The 17,817-nt window shown below is 43.7% G+C and overlaps 1 protein-coding gene across 2 annotated transcripts in view; it reads right to left on the bottom strand.

Annotated features, from left to right (window-relative positions):
* The window catches only part of LOC113446498 (tRNA (32-2'-O)-methyltransferase regulator THADA-like), a 33,359-nt gene extending 16,645 nt beyond the window's left edge, over nucleotides 1-16,714 (bottom strand). The window contains exons 1-14 of one of the 2 annotated variants that reach the window (XM_087913336.1): nucleotides 16,428-16,714; nucleotides 14,539-14,716; nucleotides 12,702-12,788; nucleotides 11,991-12,018; nucleotides 11,396-11,544; nucleotides 10,352-10,474; nucleotides 9,518-9,665; nucleotides 8,439-8,584; nucleotides 7,418-7,499; nucleotides 6,118-6,254; nucleotides 5,165-5,362; nucleotides 3,771-4,482; nucleotides 2,100-2,252; nucleotides 543-652 (exon numbers count right to left, since the gene is read on the bottom strand). In XM_087913336.1, the coding sequence (XP_087769462.1) occupies nucleotides 543-652; nucleotides 2,100-2,252; nucleotides 3,771-4,482; nucleotides 5,165-5,362; nucleotides 6,118-6,254; nucleotides 7,418-7,499; nucleotides 8,439-8,584; nucleotides 9,518-9,665; nucleotides 10,352-10,474; nucleotides 11,396-11,544; nucleotides 11,991-12,018; nucleotides 12,702-12,788; nucleotides 14,539-14,619 (2,154 nt within the window). In that variant the 5' untranslated portion in view covers nucleotides 14,620-14,716; nucleotides 16,428-16,714. The remainder of the gene's footprint in view (nucleotides 1-542; nucleotides 653-2,099; nucleotides 2,253-3,770; nucleotides 4,483-5,164; nucleotides 5,363-6,117; nucleotides 6,255-7,417; nucleotides 7,500-8,438; nucleotides 8,585-9,517; nucleotides 9,666-10,351; nucleotides 10,475-11,395; nucleotides 11,545-11,990; nucleotides 12,019-12,701; nucleotides 12,789-14,538; nucleotides 14,717-16,427) is intronic. The other variant, XM_087913335.1, reaches the window with a different exon arrangement.
* Between the last annotated feature and the right edge of the window lie 1,103 nt (nucleotides 16,715-17,817).

The raw sequence follows: 17,817 nt of genomic DNA, 5'->3' as shown, positions 1-17,817 counted from the left end.
CCTGCCTTGGGTCCAGCAAGCTGGGAAATACTCTTCAAGTTTCTGTTCAGAAATGAACATTAGGGAAGGTTGAAGGATGCCTAACCTTCTCTGGAGCCAATTTTGGGATCAGCTTTTGAGATTGTATTAAATGTGCATTAGTGTCCATCAGTTACTAGGTCAGGGGTCTTCAAACTTGACAGCTTTAAGACTTGTGGACTTGAACTTCCAGAATTCCTCCTCCTGTCATGTTAGCTCAGGAATTCTGGGAGTTGAAAGTCCACAAGTCTTAAACTTGACAAGTTGGAAGGCTCTTGTACGAGGTAAACCAGACAGAAAACATGGCCACAGGGGCTAATTCTACTTTATTGTAAAGTTACATGGACAAAATCTTGCAAGTTTGAAAATACAAATTTCCCACTGCCCTTTTTTAAATGCTTGACCCATCGTGGCATGTTCTTCCTAAGTTAGCCTGAGATACTTGACTGATACTTGAAGCTACTCTGTAAGTTCTTTTCATTGTGGATGGTCAATATTAGCGAAGGTGAGGTGGACCTCCATACCTCATTGGTGCTATCCTGCAAGCAGCTCAACAGTGCCAATGTGTTCCCAGTAGAAAAGAAGTCCCAGTAGCCCTTACTGGTGGCCCAGCGTAATAAGATAGCCATGTTGCCTGGAGAGGTAGAAAATATAGGTTGGAAAGAAGGAAGGAGCATATCTGAAGAGCATCTGGTGAACTAGATCATAGACAGAAAATTGTAGGGGAGTAAAACATCACCCCAATCCTTTTCGATTTTATTCTAGTCCATCTCTTTTGTACATCTCACCCATCCTCCATTTTCAATCAATCAGGATAGAGCTGGAAGGGACCTTGGAGGTAACAGATAACAGATAATCAGATCATCATATTTTCATATTTTCATCTAGTCCAACCCCCCGCCCAAGTGGGAGACCCTACACCATTCCTGACAGATGGCAGTCCAATCTCTTCTTGAAAGTCTCCAGGGATGAAGCTCCCACAACTTCTGAAAGCAACTTCTGTTCCATTGGTTGATTGTTCTCACTGTCAGAAAGTTTCTCCTTATTTCCATGTTGAATCTCTCCTTGGTCAGTTTCCATCCATTATTCCTTGTCTGGCCTTCAGGTGCTTTGGAGAATAGCTTGACCCCCTTCCTCCTCTCTGTGGCAGCCCCTCAAATATTGGAAGGCTGCTATCATGTCATGCCAAGTCCTTCTTATCTCTAGAGTAGCCATATCCAATTCCTGCAACCATTCTTCGTATATTTTAGTCTCTAGGCCCTTAATCATCTTAGTTGCTCTTCTCTGCACTATGTTATCTTCCAACATGGAGGACTATGCATTCACAGTAAACACAAATAAACAGAGTCAACACAGGCCTTTGTCGGGTGCAAGCAACTAGAACAACTCACAAATAGTCTCAAGCGGAATCTTCATTGCCACTCGCCTATGTTACAAGAATCTCACCAGGCTAACTGCATTCCCTTAGGAATGGTCAGTTAAGGCTTCAGGAATTCCTGTGCCACTTTCTGCAGTGCCAAGGTTCTAAGCTTAAAGGTAAAGGTAAAGGTTCCCCTCACACCTAATATGTGCTAGTCGTATCCGGCTCTAGGGGGCGGTGCTCATCTCCGTTACAAAGCCGAAGAGCCAGCGCTGTCCAAAGACGTCTCCGTGGTCATGTGGCTGGCATGACTAAACACCGAAGGCGCATGGAACGCTGTTACTTTCCCACCAAAGTGGTCCCTATTTTTCTACTTGCATTTTTTTTTACATGCTTTCGAACTGCGAGGTTGGCAGAAGCTGGGACAAGGAACGGGAGTTCCCTCCGTTACGTGGTGCTGGGGATTCGAACTGCCGACCTTTCTGATCGACAAGCTCAGCGTCTTAGCCACTGAGCCACCGTGTTCCTTTAACTCTAAGCTTAGCCCCTTCTTAACCCCTCCCTCCAGTCTAGGGGGAGATTCCACCACAATCTTCATTGGATCCCTATTTTTGAAGGCTACACCCCCACATGGGCTTGTGCTGAGTGAGAGAATCTGACATTTGAAGGCCAACCCTTGTTTACAGCGCTAGGCAGGAGAAGGTGGAACAAAGCCGCTTACGGGGAGGCTGACCCTTCTTTCTCTCAGGTCTCCAAGTGTCTGTGAAGGTCTCCAAGATGGCTGCCAGGAGAAGAAGCGCTGTTTTCCTTCTTTGGTAGTTGGAACCTGACATTAGAGATGTCATGCAGAGCTGCAGCAGCCAATCCACGAAGTCTAGATAAAGAAAGATATATTTTGCTTGACCTACACAAAGGTGGATGAATGAGGATTTTGGGGGAAGATCTGGGTGGAGAAAGATTTGATTTCTGTTCTCTGTGAGGAGGATATTCTGGTCATAATTTGAGGACTGGTCCCAAATATGGCCATAATTTGAGGACTATATACTTGTGTGTGTGTATAAAGAAGACAAGAAAGAAAGAAAATTGTTACGTATATGTAAATAACATAGTTGGGTTGACAATATATAAACTACAAATATATATGTTTGTAGCTTTAAGGAAAAACACTGTAATGTATTCTGCTGTATTCTGATTGGTTAATTATGCTACAAGTTGCCATAAGAGGGATCATGGTTTAAGTCTCTCTTTTGCACTGATGATCTCTCTTTATACTGATACTGACTGACTATGGACCGATACTGACTAACCCTGTTTATTTTGATATTCTGTTGATATCGAAGGTTATTTATTGTATTATGGTTTGATATTTGTCTGCTGTAAAAGACATAGAACCGGTAAGAAGACTTTATAACTAGATGTAAGAAGAATTTATAACTGGATATTTCTGGATTGTTAAAAACGTGTATGACATGGACTGTTTATTGGACTGTGCTATTTCTTCAAGTAAACAATCCAACTTGTTCAACCCTGTGTGGCTGTATATTTCTTCATAACTGTTCTGATAAACAGTTTTCTGTGTGCATATCCTTTTTATGCAAGGATTACTCTGCACATATCCTAACAAAAATGAAAGAAACAAAGCTTCACTAATCTTCAAATCCCTCTGTTAACCCTCAGTTATTATATTCAGCGCACAGAAAGTCCATAAACGGTTTCCAGTCTCTTATAAAGCTGTCTAGTCCATTAACTCTAATCCAACCAGTTCATTTCACCATCTCTGCCAACTCAGCCAATTTCAAAATCCACACGTCAACAGTTCCTTTTTTTTTTTCTTTCCGCTGTTTGTCAGCTACAATCCTCGCAACCCACGCAAGATCTTCATTTGAGGACAACCTAAGCTCGACCAGGGGTGGGCTTCAAAATTTTTAGCAATGGGTTCTCTGCCCGGTGGCTGGGTGGGCATGGCCATGGTGGGTGTGGCCTAGACGGCCTCCTGCACCACAGCGGTGGGGGGGGCTTTTACCCTCCCTGGGCTCTGGAGGCTTTCCTCAACTCTCCAGGAGGGTGAAAATGGACTCCCCAGGCTCTGGAGGCTGTCTGGAAGCCAGAAATGGACCCTTTTCCAGGCTTCCCAAACTTCTGGGAGGCCTGTTTTTTGCTCTCTCTGAGCTTCCGCGCATACCCTGCACTTACCTGCATCCCAAACGGGCCATGTGGGGACTCCTGGGAGAGGAGGGGTGGGTGGGGCCAGCCAGGAATGAGATTTGGCGGTTGCACGGAATCTAAGCTAGGGGCCTCTCGCAAATCCCTGCAAACTCCTAGCAGCCCACCCCTGAACTCAACCCATTGTTTCTGGCACAGCCTCTCTAAACATGGTTAGGACCTAACTCACCTACAGCTCGGAGGACATCCCTTTCTTGGTCCTTTCTGACCGAGCTTTCCTCCCGGTTGACCTTCCGTTGACGAAGCATGGCGAGAGAACTGTCCCTCATCCTGACCAACGCCTTCTTCAGCGTGGCGTGAAGGAGCTGCCGAAACGAAGAGGAATCGCAACTCAGATTCAGGGGCAGGAATTCTTTTAAGAGACGGATCTCCTTCTCCAATAAGACTTGGCTGGTCTTGGGAGCCGAGCAGAGGAAGCCCAAGGCTGCCAGACGGACAGTGTCTTCTTGGGAGATGAGGCAGCAGGTGAGCCTCTCCAGGGTCTCCTCGTCAGTGAGCAAGTCTCCCGCGAGGCTCTTCTGAACGTTCAACAAGGAGACCCATGTTCGGAGCTGAGGGGCCTCCCCGCCCGCAAATCTTGTGGCCAGCAGGGCGTAAGAAGCAGGGAAAACTCTCAGCGTCCACCCGAGAAGCTGGCTGGAGGCGTTGCTCTGAAGGAACGAGTCAGAAGATGTCAAGGCACTGGAGAAGGTTGGTAACCAACACCTGGACCACTGGTGGGCGAGCTGTTCTTCCGTGACTTTTTCCTTCATCTCCTCCGTCCAGGCTTGGCGCTGCAGTCGTAGGACAGTTTTGTACAAATCGGAAGCGACGGGACACAGACGGTTGGTGGACAAGCAGTTGAAGAGATGTCGAGGGAGATCCGCATAGATCTCCAGAACCTTGGCAGAAAGATCCACAAAGCGTTATAACCAGAATCCGTAATACCATGGATCTTTTACCTGACATATTTAATATCTGGACAGGTTGGGGAGGAACTTCAGGAAAAACAAAGACTAAGATAGGAATTTACTAACAACAATCCTTTCCTTTTCTTCCCTTCTCTTCCCTTCCCTGTCCGAAGACGTCTCCGTGGTCATGTGGCCAGCAGGACTAAACGCCTTTGAAGGTGCACAGAATGCTGCTACCTTCCCACCAAAAGGGTCCCTATTTTTCTACTTGCATTTTTTTACATGCTTTTGAACCGCTAGGTTGGCAGAAGCTGGGACAAATAATAGGAGCTCACTCCATTACGCGGCGGTAGGGACTCGAACCACCGAACTGCCGACGTTTCTGATCGACAAGCTCAGCGTCTTAGCCGCTGAGCCACTGTGCCTATTGCCTAGCCACTGATAAAACAAGTCCCATGTTAAAAAATATCCTGTTTCTTCCTTGTCCTTTATTTTTAATGTCGATTTATCCATCTCTGCACAGTCTAGTATCTTTCTATCTGCACATGGTTTTTAACGCTCACTGTCAAATATGACAGAGAGTTAGTCAATTCTGAAAATTGTGAGGATCATTTCAAGAACAATCCTGGCAACCAATTTTATATACCGTGATGATAGCAAAAGAGATACTTACCTTTTGGGGGCCCAAGTAGGGAAGAATTGCACTGAGTGCGAAGTACCTCGCTCTTGCTTCCCAAGGCATGAAAATAACTCTTTGCAGGTACTCTCTAAACAGGGCTCTCTCTGGATCCCCAAAGTGATCACATTCCAGGCTGTAGATCTCTAAGAGAATCCGAAAGGAGTTCTGGACAAAATTGCTCACTCCTTCTGTCTGGATGAGAGAGAAGTTGAACGAGAAATAAAAGAGGTGTAAATGGAAAGAGATCGCTCCATTTCAAGACTAAAAGACCATGATACAAGCTTGGGAACAATTAACCATTAATATTTTGGACCTCGTCTTCTCTCTCTTACTGTTATCCAGTCAAGGCCTCTTTTTAAAATTTAGATTTATTTTTTTAGTTGATTCAGTGTGTTATTTGCATCTTCTTCCATTTAATTACTTTTTTTTTTTTTTTTTGGTGTTTTGAATCTGCCTTGACTTGATTTCTGGGGTCTTCAGTTTTCGTGTAAGATTATCAGAAGCTTTTGTGCAAGATTATCAAAAAAGATTATCTTTTTTTCTTTGGATAAGAGAAGGACTAGCCCCAAATCACCCAGATAGCTTTCAATCAAAGGCAGAATTAGACTTTCCAATCGCCCAGTTTCTAGCTTCATGCCTTAACCGTTATGTCAAACTGGCTCTCTTTGTTTGTATACCATATTATCATGTACAAACAGTATTTATTTACTTACGTATCATTTGGCGTTGGAAAATCAAAGGATAAACCACCACAAAGTATCAACAACCAAAGCAACCAGATTATAAAAAATAATGACGGAATGACAAACCACATCAGCTCTTCCAAGATTTAAGGAAGCTTTTGTGTGGCTCAATCATTTTGCAACGTAAGCTTTGCTGGGTGATATCTGGAGAGCAAAAAGAAAACAAAACCTTCCCCCTTAAATAAAATAAATATGGTGCCTTACTGGACTTTCTGCATTGTTCCAAACAATCTTGTTTAGCTTTTGGAGAAGTGTTGAATTGTTGCCCAGCAATGGGCTCTCCTTGACTTTCCAGAGTTGGTCCAAACTTTCTCGGACGCGTTGAAGCCACAGAGAAAAAACTGGAAAGGCAACAAGGAATCCATTAAGCTGCTAAAGACAGTGTTGAAACGATTCTTGCGTTCTAGGTACTTAGTCGTTTTTCTTTAAGTTTGGACTTTCTCCAAACTTGGTCTCCTCCAAACTTCTTGGTCATGAGGGGTCCTGGGTGCTTTCTGAGTTGTTTTCTTGCAGTGTTTCTTTAGCCAAATTAAGGTAACCGCATCAGTGCTAGTAAAGAGTGGGGTTTGCTCTCAGTTCACATTGGGGGCAGAGTTAGAAGGAGGATTAGCCTAGAATCTCTAAGTAGCCACAAGTGGAACCTCCAAGACCATGCTCACCTACAATGACAGGGAAATTCACTTGTATATAAACAGAGAGAAAACTCCACTCCTTTGCAGCACTGATGATGCTACCTAGTTAGGTAATAAAAGGTCTGCAAGAAAACAAGCTCAGAGAGCACCAATAACCTCACAGTACTCCTCCTCCTCCTCCTCTCAAAAAACCACACTCCCTTCTAGTTCTGATGATGTTGCCTAGCTGGGTAATGAAACATCTGCAAAAAACCCAGCCAAGCTCAGAGAGCACAAAGTCCCACAGTCCTTCTCCTCTTTTCCTCCTCCTCCCCTCTGCAAACCCAAATCCCTTCTAGCACTGATAGTGTTACCTAGTTCGGTATTGAAACGTTTGCAAGAAAACAGCCAAGCTCAGAGAGCACCAAGGACCCCACAGCTCAACCCTGAGCTACAAATATTCTCATTTATTAACTTTGTCATCTTGAACCAACATAGTCTTGTCTTTGACAGGAAGATTTCATAAGAGTTTTCAAACATCTTTGCAATTTATTTCCTATCCTTTGTCCAGATCACAGCCCAGGCTGTCTTCCAAGAAAACACGGGAGCCTGTTATTTTTATAAAGTCTGCTCCATTATGATCTTTTCCCCTTGACTTGACAATTGCTCGACCCTTTGCGACCTTCCTAGCTGGCTTCCGGGTCAATGGGGGAGGCTGAATTTTCTGAACAACTGCATGATTCAGTCAACAGCTGCAGACATCTGCTTAACAACCGTGGCAAATAAAAACCACAAAATGGATGCGACTCACTTAAAAGAACAATGTGAAGGGAGACAAGAAGATGGCCAGGAGTTGCTGTCTGAATGGGATGTTGGCACATGGTTTTGCCTACCTTGGAAGGAGTAATAAGGGCAGCTTGTGGGTTCTTCCATCACATCTAAAACAACCGGAAACAGGACATCCAGCAACAAGCACTGCAGGAAAGCAAAAATGAAGTTAAGGAAAAACTGGGGAAACTGCAATCACATCGAGATATTTTTTTTCGTGAATTTAGGAGGGCTTGTTTTGTAAATTACAATTACAATTTCTACCAACCTGCCTTCCATGGAAGACCTGTATCCTGCACGAGTCAAAAAGAGGTCTGTGAAAATATCTACAGACCTCTCCCATTCTGGACATAAACTGTTTCAACTTCTACCCTCAAAATGACGCTATAGAGCACTGCACACTAGAACAACTAGAGACAAGGACAGTTTTTCCCCGAATGCCATCACTCTGCTAAACAAATAATTCCCTCAACACTGTCCAACTATTTACAAAGTCTGCACTACTATTACTATTAATCTTCTCATCACTCCTTATCACCCATCCCCTCCCACTTGTGGCTGTATGACTATAACTTTGTCGCTTGTATCCTTATGATTTATATTGACTGTTTCCTAGTATGATTTGATTGCTTATTATACCCTATGACTATTACTATGTATTGTAACTTATGATTCTTGACTTGACGAATGTAGCCTTTCTTTTATGTACACTGAGAGCATTTGCACCAAGACAAATTCCTTGTGTGTCCAATCGCACTTGGCCAATAAAGAATTCTATTCTATTCTATTCTATTCTATTCTATTCTATTCTATTCTATTCTATGTAAGGCAGCTTCTTTTGGGAAATGAGGAACGTCAGTCCACGGACAAGGCTCAATCTTAAAAATAGTTTTTAAACTTGAATTTTGTATATGGAATTTGAACGTATCTACAGAATCTGGACTGAAAAGCCAATTGCTCTCCAAGTTAATGAACTGGTCATCCATAACTTAGGCCCTGATGTTCACCCAGCTTTGTGTAATGGTCTATGTTGTGCTGGAATAATTATGCTTAAGGTATTTTAAAAACGCTAATGTTAAAGGGTACCTTTTGCGGGCTATTACCATCCAGAAGACAGCTCAAGATCTCTTTCTTGCAACAGGTTAGTAAGCCACGGGTTATCACCAGATTCTCCAAACCACCTGGGTTCAGGAGGGAAGTGGGGATCCAAAGTGCCCCAAACTGGCACCCCCCTGGGAAAAAAAAATAAATCCAAATATGCTATCGATATAAATTCTGCCATTCAGATGGCTCAGTAAGAAGTGGAAGAAGAAAGACAAGAAGATGAGGAGGAAATGTGGAGAAGGAGCAGGAGGAAGAAAGATGAGGAGGAGGAGGAAAAGATGATAAGGAGAAGGAGATGAGAAGGAGGAGGAAGAGAAGGAGATAAGGAAAAGTTGAGGAGGAGGAAGATGAAAAGAAAATGAGATGAGGAAGAGAAGGACAGGAAGGAGAAGAAAAAGATGAGAGGAAGAGGAAGAGGTAGAGAAGAGGATAATGAGAAGGAAATGAGAAGGAGGAGGAAGAGAAGGAGATAAGGAAAAGTTGAGGAGGAGGAAGATGAAAAGAAAATGAGATGAGGAAGAGAAGGACAGGAAGGAGAAGAAAAAGATGAGATGAAGAGGAAGAGGAAGAGGAGAAGAGGATAACGAGAAGGAAATGAGAAGGAGGAGGAAGAGAAGGAGATAAGGAAAAGTTGAGGAGGAGGAAGATGAAAAGAAAATGAGATGAGGAAGAGAAGGACAAGAAGGAGAAGAAAAAGATGAGATGAAGAGGAAGAGAAGGAGAAGAGGATAATGAGAAGAAAATGAGAAGGAGGAGGAAGAAAAGGAGAAGATAAGGAGAAGGAGCTGAGGAGGAAGAGAAGATGAGGAGAAAGATAAGGAGAAGAAGATGAGAGGAGGAGGAGGAGGAAGAGAAGGAGATGAAAAAGAGAAGGAGTTGAGAAGGAAGAGAAGGACAAGGGAGAGGAGGAGATTTACAGATAGTTAGAAAAAAAATATCTGTGGGTTTTCTCAAAGATATTTCTCAAAGAGGCATAAGCATTGCAATATTTGCAATCAAACGATGCCTCCTCAAATAAACGAACAGGCAAGGAACAGAGCTGGCCAAGAATCTGAGCATACCTTTTGGTTCACCTGTTCTTTGAGCTTTTGAATTCATGAGGAGGTAAAAAGCCCAGATTGCTTGTGCTCCTGCTTCAAACTCTGGCGCTGTATTCACCATCATGCTCACCGTAGTGCCAGCCAGGAGACGGTTATCTTTGCAGGCGGTCTAAAACCAATAGCCAAGAGGTCAACCTAAGCCAGGATTCTATTTTAATGGCGGGTTGTTTTCTGACAAAATGACGCAGTTCCAGATTCTCATCGTTTCGTGACAGCCTTCTTTCTCCCGGCCCATAGCTCTCAGACGGGGATTATTTTGCAAATCCCCCATAAAATTTCCTCCCTTCTGATTTGTATGTTCTGCAAAATTGGGGTCTCCTAAAAACTTGCAGATCCTGATTTCAACATGGCGTAAATGATGCCAGCCAGAAATAGGAGAACGGGAAAAAAAAAACGAGAGAAGTTTTCCTTTTTCTCATGGAACCGCAAAACCTACCTACCTTCTTTCATGACCCGAGAAGATGCTGAACAATGGACGATTCAGGATAGATTAAAAAAAAAAGAACCCTTGAGAACTTTAGTCACATGGGACTAAAAAAAAAAATCTATTTCTCTTCCCAGGATATTGTGGGAGAAAAAAATGGCAGAATCTGGGGTGGAGTTAAAATTGGCATCAACCTAGAATCCCTAAGTAGCCACAAACAAAGTCCAACCTCCCTTGAATTCCATCTATCTCCTATCACATCCCAATGCTTAGTCAAGAAGATTCCTGCACATAAGCTGTTTAGCAACCAATCCGTTTAATTGGTCCTTAATGTGTAGACCTGGTCTTTCGCACCTGATAGACAACCTCACCTGATCCATGATGGTATGCACCAGGGATCTCAAGATCTTTTGCAGCAGTTCTCTGTGATCCGTTTCCTCCCAGACAAGAGGCTGGATTTCCTCTGACATCCCTTTGAAGAGATGCAAGCAAACCTGAAGGAGGAGACAAGGAGGAGATGAGACACATAGGGCGTGTCAAATTTGTCAACGCTCCCATTTCCAAACAATTCTGACTTGCCTTGGGGATTGCAAACATATTTTGGTTACTCCAAAATAATTTAGATGTGCTTGCTAAGTAACAACATAAATATCCAAACTTTTTAAACACTTTGTTTCGTTTGGACAGACATTTGTCTGAAATGGTATAGGGTAGTGGTGGCTAACCTTTTTGGGCTCCTGTGCCACAAATTGTGCACGCGCTTGCATGCGCGTGCTTGTGTGCCAGCACCCAGAAGGCAATGTGCACACACCCCCACGCCCCCTATGCACATGCACGCAATCCTCCCTCTTACCTGCACTGAGCCTCGCAGCTGATTTTCAGTTGGTTTGAGGCCTTTTTCGGCCTCCCAGAGGCTTGAGGAAGGCTTCTGCAGGCTTTGCAGGCTGAAAACTAGGCATGTTTCGTCACTTCTGATATTTCCAGAAAAAAACAGGAAGTGATGAAACAGGCCTAGTTTTTGGCCTGCAAAGCCTGCAGAAGCCTTCCTCAAGTCTCTGGGAGGCTGAAAAAGGCCTCAAACCAGCCGAAAATCAGCTGTGAGGCACACGCATGCCCAGTGAGGTAAGTTTGCCTGCAGCTCGCGTGCTGGCACAAATGGCTCTGTGTGCCACCTGTGGCACGCGTGTCATAGGTTCGGCATGACGGGTATAGGGTCTCCTGCTTGAGCAGTGGGTTAGACTAGAAGACCTCCAAGATCCCTTCCAACCGTATTACTTTATGTTCTGTGTTCTAAATTTAAATGTCTATCTTCCCCTTCAAACTTGAACTTCAGATGGGGTCAAATGGCAACCACGGACCCTTTAAAAAAAAAAGAGAAACTTTCAATCCAGGTGATAATGCCTCGCCTTCTTTACCTTTATTGTGATATAATGCCACTCCACCTGACTGGAGTTTGAATCTTGTAGGAGGAGATCAAAAGTAGCCGCAATGGTTCTCAAGAGCTTCATCAAATTCTTTTTCCAGTACTGGTGTCCCAAGGAGCTTTCTTCGATAAAGAGGCTTACTGTTCAGGAATGGAACAAAGAATACAATTAATGACTGCTTTGTAGAAGAATCCACAGCTTCGTGGGCGGGAGCTGGCACACCTCTCCACGGAGGTGGAAAACTGTGACCCATGAAGGATGCTCGTCAGGTTGCCCTAGGCCCTATTAAAACAGGGTCTTTGTAACTTTTAATCAGTTTCTAAACTAGGGGTCTTCAAACTTGGCAGCTTTAAGACTTGTGGACATCAACTCCCAGAATTCCTCCTCCAGTCATGTTAGCTCAGCAATTCTGGGAGTTGAAAGTCCACAAGCCTTAAACTTCCCAAGTTGGAAGACCCTTGCTCTAAACGGATGGTTGCAATCTGTAGTTGCATTCCTTTGGAGAAAAACACTGGCTTTAATTTGGCTTGGGAACACCAGACGTACATTTTGTAACCGGGAAGGAAGGAAGGGTTTGAAGACTGACCTGTCTGGAGAACTTCAGAAGACGCCGGCTGAAAGGAAGAGAAAATGGATCAGATTTTCAGGGAATGCCATACCAAATTTCTTCTCACCACAATTTGATCTGTGCTGACAACCCCCAGCTCCGAGGTTCTTACAAGCTCTGGGCAAGGAGAAAGTTTTCTTGTATATCTTTTTCTAAAAGAAGAGAACGCCAAGGCTAAAATAGTCTTGCTTTGTATCTTTGCTCTCTGTCCCACTCCTTTCTAGTACTGATGATGTTAGCTAGTTGGGTAATGAAACGTCTGCAAGAAAACAGCCAAACTCAGGGAGCACTAAGGACCCCACAGTCCTCCTCCTCCTCCTCTCTTCAACCCCCTCCGGTTTAGCCCTAGTTGAGTTATGAAACATTTTCAAGTAAACCACCAAACTCAGCTCCAAGAATCCTATAGTCTTCCTCCTCCTCCTCCTCCTCCTCCTCCTCCTCCTCCTCCTTCTCCTCCTCCTCCTCCTCCTCCTCCTCCTCCTTCTCCTCCTCCTCCTCCTCCTTTTCCACCCTGATGATGTTACCTAGCTGGGTTATGAAATGACTGCAAGAAAACAACTCAGGGAGCACTAAGGACCGCACAAACAGAAGATGAGAAACCAAGAAACTACATCGCCCAAAGAAAAAGTCCAAAGGAAACCTGAAAAGTATTGAAGGGTCAAAATTCAAAATCCACCATCCATTTTTTACCTTTTTGTCTTCAATCAGCCCATCCATCAGCCTACTCAACTCTTCAGAGACCAAGGTTTTGTTCTGCTCTGATAGCTTCCCAACTATCTACGGGGAAAGGAAAAACAAATCTAAGGGCCACAACCTTAGAATACACACACACACACACACACACACACACACACACACACACACACACTCCTATTATCATTTTATTAACAACTTCAGACATGCCTCTGCTCTATATAAAGTGGGGATGGAAAAACACTCCTTGTTGTGATCTAAGGCAAACTATTAAATATATTTGTGCAAGATTGTCCCATCTTCTCCAGTTCTCTAGAAGATCTGCACAAAGTATAACCCCAGAGGTGATTGCCTGGATAGCTGAATTGGACATCCAGTTATGAAGCTAACTGGCGTTTCCCCCTCTGGACGTTTTGTATAAAATTACGTGGGTTGTCTGTATAGGTTGACTTCTCTTCTGTCATGGTCTCATTCTAGCCTAAATAATAGTATGCCACAAAGGGGGCTGCCCCAAAGAAGAAGGAGCCAAGCTATTCTTCAAAGCAACAGAGGGCAGGACAAGAAGAAACGGATGGAAACTAATCAAGGAGAGAAGCAACCTAGAATGAAGGAGGAATTTCCTATCAATGAGGACAATTTATCCGTGGAACGATTAATGGATGTTCCATTATGGAAGCCATTTGTCTGAAGTGGTGTAGTGTTTTCTGCCTTAGCAGGGGGTTGGACTAGAAGACCTCCAAGGTCCCTTCCAACTCCTATTCTATTCTATTCTATTCTATTCTATTCTATTCTATTCTATTCTATTCTATTCTATTCTATTCTATCCTATCCTGGTCTAGTCTAGTCTAGTCTAGTCTAGTCTAGTCTAGTCTAGTCTAGTCTAGTCTAGTCTAGTCTACCCTACCCTACCCTACCCTACCCTACCCTACCCTACCCTACCCTACCCTTCCCTTCCCTTCCCTTCTCTTCTTTTCTCTCTTCTATTCTCATTCCATTCCACTCTCCTTCTTTTCTTCCTCTTCCTCTTCCTCATCCCCCTCCTCTATTCTATTCTATTCTATTCTATTCTATTCTATTCTATTCTATTCTATTCTATTCTATTCTATTCTATTCTATTCTATTCTATTCCAGTCTAGTCTAGTCTAGTCTAGTCTAGTCTAGTCTACCCTACCCTACCCTGCTCTATCTTCTCTTCTCTTCTCTTCTCTTCTCTTCTCTTCTCTTCTCTTCTCTTCTCTTCTCTATTCTATTCTATTCTATTCTATTCTATTCTATTCTATTCTATTCTATTCTATTCTATTCTATTCTATTCTATTCTATTCTCATTCCATTCCACTCTCCTTCTTTTCTTCCTCTTCCTCATCCCCCTCCTCTATTCTATTCTATTCTATTCTATTCTATTCTATTCTATTCTATTCTCATTCCATTCCACTCTCCTTCTTTTCTTCCTCTTCCTCATCCCCCTCCTCTATTCTATTCTATTCTATTCTATTCTATTCTATTCTATTCTATTCTATTCTATTCTATTCCAGTCTAGTCTAGTCTAGTCTAGTCTAGTCTACCCTACCCTACCCTGCTCTATCTTCTCTTCTCTTCTCTTCTCTTCTCTTCTCTTCTCTTCTCTTCTCTTCTCTTCTCTCTTCTCTTCTCTATTCTATTCTATTCTATTCTATTCTATTCTATTCTATTCTCATTCCATTCCACTCTCCTTCTTTTCTTCCTCTTCCTCATCCCCCTCCTCTATTCTATTCCATTCCATTCCATTCCATTCCAATTTTTTTTAATAAGTGTGTTAGTGAGATATCCTCAATGGCCTCGGTGAGCACATGGGCACCTTTTCAAGTCGGCAGAACAAGCTGGAGCTGGTTGTGGTCTCCATTTGACACCTGAGCACGCAGCGCATCAACGGTAACATGTTCTCCCGATCCAATTCCCACAATCTCCTGCTCAGTCTTGCCAACAGTTGAGAAGCTTCCTCCAAGTTTTTCTCTTTGCATCGCTTCACAGAGCCTCTAAGGTACGTAGACAATCCCACCATTAGAATCTAACACAACAAAGGATCAAGTCCAGCTTGAACCATTCCTCCCAAAACATGATTTTCTTTCTTACTGTTTTTTTTTTTTCAAATGAAGATCTGCAAAGTTTTCCAGCCCATTGCTCAAATATCCATGGAGATTCTCAGTCATTCAGGTCACGGTCGTCCCAAAGGTGCTTTATATTTTTCAAGAGGCAACTGGAGTTTCTTGTTGTTGTTTTTTTTCTTTGAAGAGGTTTCGCTCCTCATCCAAGAAGCTTCTTCAGCTCTCTGAGAGCTTCTTGGTTGAGAAGCGAAGAAGCTTCTTGGATGAGAAGCGAAACCTCTTCAAAGAAAAAAACCAGAAAGTCCAGTCGCTTCTTTAAAAAAAAACAAAAAACACCTTTGGGACATTGCTTAAATATATTGAGATGTCAACTCTTAGAACTTGGGAACATTTGGCCGTTCTGCCTAGGGATTCTGGGCAGGGGTGAGCTTCAAAAATTTTAGCAACAGGGTCTCCACCTGGTGACTGGGTGGGCGTGGCCATGGTGGGTGCGGCGTAGTTTGCCTCCTGTACCACAGCGGCGGGGGGGATTTTTGCCTTCCCTGGGCTCCGGAGTCTTTTTCTGAGCCTCCGGGAGGGCAAAAATGGCCTCCCCAGGCTCCGGAGGCTCTCTGGAAGCCGGAAATGGGCCCATTTCCAGCCTTCCCAAACTTCCGGGAGGCCTGTTTATCGCCCTCCCCAAGCCTCAGCACTTACCTGCATCCAAAATGGACCATGTAGAGACTCCTGGGAGGGATGGCGTGGGTGGGGTCAACCAGGAGTGGGATTTGGGGGTATTCTCCAAACTCCCAAGCCACTGTGAATCCCCAGCAGCCCACCCTGATTCTGGGATATTTGAAAGACAAGTCATAGGAAGACTGAGGTAGATAGATAGAAAGATAGATAGATAGATAGATAGATAGATAGATAGATAGATAGATAGATAGATAGATAGATAGATAGATAGATAGATAAAGATGGTAGATAGATAGATAGATAGATAGATAGATAGATAGATAGATAGATAGATAGATAGATAGATAGATAGATAGATAGAAATATTGCAAAATCGAATTTGGGTCAAAGATTTACCCTTCCAAGCTTTCGGGATCATGCCATGGTAACTTCCAACAGTCACTAAATGAACTGTTGTTAGTCAAGGATTACCTGTATTCCTTATTGGCCAAGTGTGATTGGACACCCAAGGAATTTGTCTCCAGTGTATTAGCTCTCAGTGCACAAGACAAAGAACGAAGCGGTTAATCATCAATCAGAAATCGTAAGATACACGTGAGAAATCATAGGCGCCAATAGGAGAAGGAAAATAGCAGGAAAGGGAAGAATCTTGTCAAATTATAAAGGCATCTAAAATCACTTAACTACCGGTGGGGCTACTAACTTAACAACTGGAGCGATTCCCTTAAGGACTGTGGCAAGGTAGGTTGTAAAATGGAGCGAAACTCAACACAAGTTGAGCCACAGAAATTTGCAGCTCCATTGCGATTTGACTGCTTTTGGGACATTCTGCTAAATTATACATCACGAGTTGATAGAAAGCGAGCAAGCAGAACATTCCATGCAGAAGCCCCAAGGCTTGGCTTCTGCAGAATCCTGACCCTAAATAGTTTTTTAAGCGCACTTTTTAAAAAGTAAAAAAAATTACCTGTGCACCAACCAACCTCATTCACTGGCTACTCAACTCACTTTGCAAACTGCTGGAGGCTCTGTAGCAAAAGGAGAATTTGACGGCTGGTTTCCCACCGCTGATCTGCCGCTCCCAAGCTTTGGTAAAAAGCTGTGCATCGTTCAAGCTCCTGCGTTGCTGTGTTCATCCTTTGCGAGAGGTGGTGGCCATTCACTTTCGGATCACTCCCCCCCAAGCCCCCAAGGAGATGTCTAACTTTCTGCAGGAGCACAACATGGCTTTACCACCGAGTGCTGCAGGAATCTAAACAATGAGACAACAGGCACACACCGGAAAGAGCTGGATTTCCATGCACAACAGCTCCAGCTAGTGGGGACGCCACAACTTCCATCTGAATAGTGTGAACAGAATAACAGAGTTGGAAAGGACCTTGGAGGTCTTCTAGTCTAACCCTCTGCTCAAGAAGGAGAGTATGGAGGCCTTTGAACCCTGGTGCTGGAGGAGACTCCTACGAGTCCCTTGGACTGACTGCAAGGCGATCCAACCCTGACTGCTCTTTAGAAGGTCAGATCCTGAAGATAAAACTTAAAGACTTTGGCCACCTCATGAGAAAGAAGGACTTGCTGGAGAAGAGCCGAATGCTGGGAACGATTGAGGGCAGAAGGAGACGGCAGAGAAGGAGGTGGCTGGATGAGCCATATGCACTGAGCTTCAATGGACTCCAGAAGACGGTAAGAGGACAGGAAGGCCTGGAGAAACGTTGTCCATGGAGTTGCGATGGGTCAGACACGACTTCGCAACAAACAACAACAACAAATACTTTGCAGGCAGCATGGATATTTGTGTCGGATTAAGAAGAAAAACATGAGTGGTGGAGAAAAATGGCATTACTATTGTACTATTTGGAGGAGGAAGGTGGGAATCGAACCTATAAATTCACTTTTCACAAATGAATAGCTAAAGCAGATTAACTCTCTGCTTTTCTCTCTCTCTCTCTGGTTAATCCTCATAATGGTTTTAGAGTCTCTTACCAAACCGATAAAGGCTTTTTTCTTTTTTAACAATTCTCTCCCTCCCTATCTCGCCATTGTCTGGCACATGTCTATACATTCGCCCCCCCTCACTTCCATTCGCCTTGTTTTTATTTTCTTATTTTTTCTCCTTTAAAAAAAGAAAAATTGGAATGGCTCAGGGAGATCTGTATCTCCGTAAACACCACATCAATCCGTCCTCTCCATCCTGCCACCTCTGGGAACCTGGATACAAAGCAGCCCTGGCTGATTTAGATTTGATTACCGGCCCTTATCAAAAACGCCTCTTGCTGCAAATCTGGGTCTTAAATCCCATAATTCTTTTGATAAAAGGAGCATTACCGGTCTATTTTTCCCCAAAGTGAAAGCTGCAGGGA

The sequence above is a fragment of the Pseudonaja textilis genome, chromosome 15 (genome assembly GCF_049901715.1).
Source record: "Pseudonaja textilis isolate UNSWEBS1 chromosome 15, rPseTex1.2, whole genome shotgun sequence".
NCBI lineage: Eukaryota > Metazoa > Chordata > Lepidosauria > Squamata > Elapidae > Pseudonaja > Pseudonaja textilis.
Note: the sequence above shows the minus strand (reverse complement) of the source record. Positions and strands in the feature narration are given on the sequence as shown.